The sequence below is a fragment of the Meleagris gallopavo genome, chromosome 5 (assembly GCF_000146605.3).
Source record: "Meleagris gallopavo isolate NT-WF06-2002-E0010 breed Aviagen turkey brand Nicholas breeding stock chromosome 5, Turkey_5.1, whole genome shotgun sequence".
Classification (NCBI taxonomy): domain Eukaryota; kingdom Metazoa; phylum Chordata; class Aves; order Galliformes; family Phasianidae; genus Meleagris; species Meleagris gallopavo.
This window is the reverse complement of record NC_015015.2, coordinates 55,545,466-55,552,677: the sequence shown is the minus strand read 5'-3', so window position 1 is coordinate 55,552,677 and position 7,212 is coordinate 55,545,466. Positions and strand designations below refer to the sequence as shown.

The 7,212-nt window shown below is 47.9% G+C and overlaps 1 protein-coding gene across 1 annotated transcript in view; it reads right to left on the bottom strand.

Annotated features, from left to right (window-relative positions):
• GCH1 (GTP cyclohydrolase 1) overlaps positions 1-7,212 on the bottom strand; it is a 19,059-nt gene that overhangs the window by 11,440 nt on the left and 407 nt on the right. Inside the window, exon 2 of the mRNA XM_010712131.2 lies at positions 7,025-7,212. Within this exon, the coding sequence (XP_010710433.2) occupies positions 7,025-7,212 (188 nt within the window). The remainder of the gene's footprint in view (positions 1-7,024) is intronic.

Below are 7,212 nucleotides of genomic sequence, written 5' to 3'. Positions count from 1 at the left end.
ACCAGAATCACAGAATGGCCAGGGTTGAAGGGACCTCAAGGATCACGAAGCTCCAACCCCCCACCACAGGCAGGGCCACCAACCTCCACATTTCAGAGCAGCCCAGGCTGCCCAGGGCCCCATCCAACCTGGCCTTGAACACCTCCAGGGATGGACGGGGCATCCACAGCCTCTCTGGGCAGCTCTTCCAGCACCTCATCACTCTCACAGCAAACAACTTCTCCCTCACAACCAACTGAAATCTGCCCTCCTTCAACTTCAAACCCTTGCCCTGCCATTATCTACCCTTGTGAAAAATTGAAGAAGGAAGGAGCTGCTCGGCTGCAAAACTTCTCCAGTTGTGCCCACAGCAAGCTGTGTCAATTGGAACAGCCAGCACCTTGAGGAGGAGGGCCAGAACCCACAAAGGAAGAAAAAAGCTTTGTGTTAACCCCTCTGCTACCCCTTCACCACTGCCAGGTGATACCAGGGAGACAAAGGCAAAACAAGAGGTGAGACAGAAGGCCAGCACCTGACTGTGCTGTAAGAGTAGAGCTCCAGTCACCCCTGTCCTGCTTGAGTCCTTCCAGCTCACTTTACAAGCTGCTTCTCCTGAAAAATAAGCACAGTTCAAAGTCTGTGTCTGTCTCAGCACCTCCCATACACACACATCCTTTCGAATCCAAGCCCTGAGTGGCGTCAGACAAGTCAGGTAAAGGTAGCTGAGCCAAGATGCTGGACTGCATCCTGCTGTGCCTTAATTCAACAAGGAAAACTCCCTCCAAGTGCCACCCGTGTAATCCTCCATATCAAGAAAAGGACAAGATTTGCACCCCCTCTGCTTACAAGGAGGCTGGCACATCCATCCACAGTCTCTCGGCCCTTTGGGATGATACTTTCCCTCAATTCACCCTGCTTTCATTAGTCACAGCTGTGCTCAGTGCTGCCACCAAACCCTATCAATGCACCAAAGGAGCCTGCAAACATCACTACTTCCATTCTCTGCCACCCAAGAAAGGCTGAATGAACTTGTTGCTTAAGCCCACGTGCATCACGTTAAGGGAATGCAAAGGTTTGGATAAAAATACACAGCTGAAGGAAGTGAACAAGAACAAGCACAGAGTTAGGGACAGTTATTCCAGTTGATACATCCGCCAGCCCAGATCTCATGTTCTGATATAGAAACTTCATTGGGCTGTTAAAGACTAAACAGTCATTCCTGCTGCAACTCCTGAAACAGATCAGAATTAATTTCCCCCTTTATCTTCCTCAAGAGTTGATTAAAAAAAAAATCATAACCGGATAAAGACAGAATGAGAAAGACCTTTCAGGACTTTGCGTCAGAGCTCAGCAAAAAGACCTGTTGCTATAGAAACTATTTGCATAGCTTTAATGTGACACGGGAAAGCAAACGCACCTCTGGCAACCAAAGAAGATGGAGCCCACCCAGCAGCTGGCTCCGTGAGGGGAATGGAGGATGACAGCCCTCTGTAGAGCAGCACTGCAGCATTTCAGATGCCTGGCCTTGGCTAGATCTTTCAGATAAGAGCCTGAGATGGTTGTAGGATGCTCTCGCTATGAGCTGAGTTGCTTCACTCCAAGGAGGAAGCCAAGCTAAGCATTGCTCACTGAGATATAGCAACCCAGCTCCTTGAGCTCAGCCATCCTGGTAGCCATAAGCACAAAGTTCTCCCTCTGCAAGGCTCCAGACTGCCCTCACTCACATGGTAGAGGTGGAGGATGCTCCAAAGAGCCCAGAGACAATGGGTTCGTTGAGATGGAACCAGCTGAGGCTCAACAGCAGATAATTTGGCTGGCTTTATTGGGCACTTCCACTCAATCTGAGAAAAGATGGAATTGACAGAGCAGAAGACCTGAGCTAATAGATGAAGGCATGGTAAGGAAGCCAAGAAGAAAATTGCTATAAAATCTTTCAGTTGTTGCTAAATGGTAAGATTGAGAGTCAAAACTGACTGTATGTATTCATGCATCGATACTACACAAGAATTGCAGCTAGAGAGAACATTCCAGCCAAGAAACACAAGAAAATTATTGCAGTTTTTCAGTCCTGAAAGGTACCAGGAATTTATTATGCATAAAAGGAGGAAAATCAGGCTAGAAAACTCATTCATATAAAGAGAGTTTGTACTCCTGCAGAAAGTTAATGACTTCAGGTTGCTAAGGCAGAGGGTGGACTGGGTATGCCAATTCCCAACAGAATCACCATCTGCTTTAAGAACTCTTGAACAGCTCTAGGAAGAGACCCAACCTAAGCTGTAATGAGGCTATTTTAGCTGGCAATAAGAGTTCCAACGCTGCAGAGAATAATTAAATAGGCATTAGCACCACGTGGCTTCCTTGCCACCGTGTACCTTCCCAACAGGAAGGAAGCAAAGCATCAGAAAAAAGGATTTACAAGTTTATGACTAACATTTCCGATTCCATCACTGTCACACCAGAGGACTGGAAACAGACATTCTGCCTCAGAAAGGAACGTTCTTTTTGGAAGCAAAACTTAATTCTTCAGCTGCCAGAAATTACACATCTGGTCCAGCTCTTTTACAACTCACGTTGAAGAATTAAATAAGGAGAAAAAGCACCAGGACTGCTCCGCTAATTCTAGCCATCAACTTTATGGATTCATTCACCCTCTTACAAAGAGGCTCTCCACGTTGCAGAGAGAGACTGAAGTCTATTCATATGAGTCACGGCAGACTCTCAGATGAAGCTAAGATAAGGTCTGGAAGTTGTTTTTTGCCAATATATTTCTTAAAAAGAGGGAAATCAGGGCTGCGGAGATGTTCATTAATACGTATCTGGATTTCAACACCTCGTTTCTTTCTGAAAACGAAACAAATGAAGATCACAGATGACATAACAACGCTTTGAAAAAGTAACATGAAAAGATCAGAAGTCTTTAGTAGCTTAAGATCCAAGAGGTTAAGATAGTCAATAAACTCTGGGGGAAAAATATAAGAGTATGAAATTTGGTGTTGCTTGACTACTAATGGTCAGGGAGGTCACCCTGAGAAGGCCCAGTGCTGGAGCACAGAATTCTCACTGCCTTCAGCACCAGGGCTGGGGGTTGAGAAGCACCCCAACATCTTACCCTGGACAATCCCTCCTCCCCAGCCTTCAGTTCAAAGAAACAAACCACAGCCATACTGCTGATATTTATGTTCATACATTAGGCTGTAGTACCAGTGGAAAGTAAGAGAACCAGCAATGCTTTGCTTCCAGCAACAAACCACTGAAGCAACTCCTCAGCTCTCAGCAAAGGGCAGTGCTGCTGGTCAAACAGCCTTGTTTGTTCAAAGCACTGCCTATTTCTATGCAGACACACACAGTCTCAGCAGGTGTTAAATCTACTGGTATTAGACCTCACCTGACCCATCTGGTGGTGCTCAACGATGGAGTGATGGCACCAATGGACAAAGGGAGGACAACTGATGTCATCTACCTGGACTTCTGCAAGGCGTTTGATACAGTCCCACATCATAACCTCATCTCTAAGTTGGAGAGACATGGATTGGAAGGGTGGGCTGTATGGTGAGTAAAGAATTGCTTGGATCATTGCAGCCACAGGGCCGTGGCCAGGGGCTCTACGTTCAGATAGAGGCTGATCATGAGTGGTGTATCCCAGGGTCTTGGGATTGGCACACTTCAACACCTTTATCAATGACACAGATGATGGGACTGAAGACACTCTCAGCAAGTTTATTGATGACACCAAGCTGAGTGGTGCAGATGACACAAAAGAAGGAAAGGACACCATGCAGAGGGACCTGGACAGGCTATAAAGTGGGCCTACATGAATCTAATGAGGTTCAACAAAGCCAAATTGAGCTAATGGGGGACACCCAGCCCATGGCAGGGGTGGGGCTGGAGAAGCTTTTGTGTCTCCAGCAACCCAAACCATCCTTTGACTGTATGATTTTAACAAGGTTCAACACACCAAAAGGACAGCCGAACCTCCTAACTTGATTGAAAGCTGCACACCAACTGGAGAGGTCTTGCAGCTTTTATTTACACCAGCAACTATTTAGCAAACATGCCTCTTAGCTTGAAGTGCTTACATACAATGAAGACAAGTCAACTGCCCCCTGTAGATGCAGGGAGCCTGTTCAGCTTTGTCTGATGTTTCCTGCAGGACTGTAAAGGAACAGGATCTGCTGTACAGTGTTTTGTTTTCAGACTAGCATCTCTGGCATGTGCTGTTTCTGAAACTCACAAGATAGTAATTGAAGACTTCAGTTGCAAGTTGGTCTACAGTTCTGATTTCCATATATTCACCCATTTACTGTGTATCATAGAACGGCTCGACTTGGAAGGGACCTCAAGGATCACAAAGCTCCTATCTCCCTGTGGCATGCAGGGCCACCAACCTTCACATTTAATACTAGAGCAGGATGCCCTATGCACACATTTATGCTTTGTAGCATTCATAGTCCAATGAACAGCACTTCCAAGCGTAACATCAAGCATTTATTGAAGGAGGGACAGATCTCCCCAAATTCTGCCTTCGTGTGTTTGATAGAAGATTGCCCGAACAACTACAAGGATGCTGAAGGCTGCCAGCCAGCTATTACAGCTCAGATTACCTTGATTAATCAAAAGAACATGTTTCTGTTTTGTTGTCATCTGCTTCCAGAATGAACAAGCCAATAAGTCTGACCCTGGCTCAGGGAAAGAAAATGTTCTTGTGTGGTCATGCAGAAGCACTGAGTGAAATGAAGAAGTAAAACTTTTGGTATCTTACAATGGCTACTAATATACACAAACTCAAAAGTAAACTGCTAGCATCCTTAGATCTGCTCCCCAGATGGATTTTACCTGAAACCCCCAGGGGTATCCATGCTCCTCCAATAAAAGTTTGATGGCCTCCACCATAAAATGAGATCAATGCATTAATTTGAACACATTTTGTCAAGGTGAGAGCTAAGGACAGGGGCTTTAGAAAGAGCCAGGATTAATGCACACAGCAGGGGGTTGAAAGTAGATGATCATTATGGTCCTTTTCAACCCAGGCCATTCTACGATTCTATGAAAGGGAGAACACATCTAGAAAGAAGACTGAAAGCTGGGTTTAGATATTCAGCAAATCAACTCTACTGATGGCTCTGAAATGCAATATTGACCAGCTGCAGAAGACAGATAAGGATGAATAAATGTAAAGCAGGAACATTGTTACTCTGCGCTGTCAAGCTAGGAAATACACCTGCAACAGAAGCTACGTCAGTTTTTTCTGCTACTCACAGAAACCTGAACAGAGAGGAAGGGCAGAACTCAGACGTAATCCTCCCTACAACACAAGATTTATTTATGGAAGGATAAAGAAGTACGACAGCTTCCAGCACCCCGACTGCACTCAGAAACACTCAGTGGCAAATCAAAGCGAGACACCATTCATTAACAAACAGCAGGCAGCTGAGCTGTGACCAACCACATAACTCTGTTCTTGCTTACTGTCGGAGAAGTTCGAGTCAGAAACACCAAACACTGCAGATCTCCTCTGGTGTACTTTTCACTGCCCCCTGTCCAGCCTCCGCTAGATTTCACAGCTTGGAAATACATTTATTACATCATTTTGTGTTTTTGTACCATATGGAAAAGTAAAATTAAAGTTGCTTCCCCCCCCCTCCCTACCCTCCCTTGGTTACCCAAGCAGAAGGCTGACTTCGAGACCTGTAGCTGTACTGCATTCCCTGCTTCAGCCTGTCTGGTTTTCAGCTCTGTGTTTCACAATGCACTTAGGACCCCCCATGCAGAACTGAACTCCACACCAATTCACAACTCCAACCACCAGATATTTTGCTGGCTGGTAACAAACTGTCCTTCAGCTACAGTTTTTCCTCCCCTCTCATTTCACTACTAAGAGCAGGAAGACCAGAAGCACAAGAGACAACCCACCCAGCACAGGAAAGGATGCCTGCATCACAGCTTCCTCTTTTTTCCTAGAAAAGTAGCAAAACAAAAAGCAACCCATGAGCACAGTACCTAACAGAGAGAGTAACAGGTGGATAGAAACAGTGTATAGAATCATCCTAGAATGGCCTGGGTTGCAAAGGAGCACAATGCTCATCCAGTTCCAACCCCCTGCTGTGTGCAGGTCACCAACCAGCAGCCCAGGCTGCCCAGAGCCACATCCAGCCTGGCCTTGAATGCCTGCAGGGATGGGGCATCCACAGCCTCCTTGGGCAACCTGTTCCAGTGCCACCAAGGATGGCCGTTCAGGAGGAGGTACCCAGAACCACTCTGCTCTAAGAAACACACGTTGAGATTGGGACAGATGAACAGCATCCCTCATTATCCAGCAGAGCAAAAGTTTGGGGTAAATTAACAGGAATCTGCCAGGTTTAGCTGCAGCAATATTGAGAGAGGAGCTGAGAGATAGCAACCTCTCAGCATGGAAATGCGTTCAGAAGAAGAAAACCCCGCTTGAACCAGGCAGGTTGGGCGTGAGACCTCCTGTATTACAGAGCAATAAGGAGACAAGTGCAGCCCCAGAGCAGGGTGGCGGGGTTGGAGATTCGTGATCCTTGAGGTCCCTTCCGACCCGGGCCATTCTGTGACTCTGAGCAGACAAAGTGTCGTTGTGCGCGACCTCCATGAGGGTCCATCCCAAACACGGCGTGCGGCGAGACCGAGCGAGAGGACAACCCAGCACCGACGTGAAGCTGAACACCAGGCTCGCTCCTAGAGACAGAGCAGCAGCTCCCAGGGCGAGTTTAGGACGTGACTTCGCAACAGGAAGAACTGCTCAGCGAGTCAGCGCTGCGAGTTACACGCAGAAGGGCTTCGGGGAAACGAAAAGGGAAAGCGAAGCGGCAAGGCAGCCTCCGGGTTGAGCAGCGCCCGGCTCAGCGCTCGCGTCCCTCATCCTCCAACCGAAACTCACCTACCAGCGTCAGAAGGAGCGGAAGGGGAACCGCAGGGGAACTCCCTCGTTTCCCAAGCCCCGTATTACAGCACTACTGAGCGCAGCCCTTACTGGCACGGCTAAGAGGAAGGAAGGCGAGGTGAACCCCCCCCTCCAGGTGCCTACCCGCGATGGTTTCCTGGTAGCCCTTGGTGAAGAATTGCATGGCGGTAGCCGCCCTCCAGGGCGTCTTCAGCAGCCCCTGCCGCTCGGGATCCTCGCCCAGCGCCCTCAGGATGGTGGTGTACGCGGCCGCCAGGCTGGGCAGGCTCAGCTCGTTGTCCTCCTCGCTGCGGGGCCGCTCGCCCCGCCAC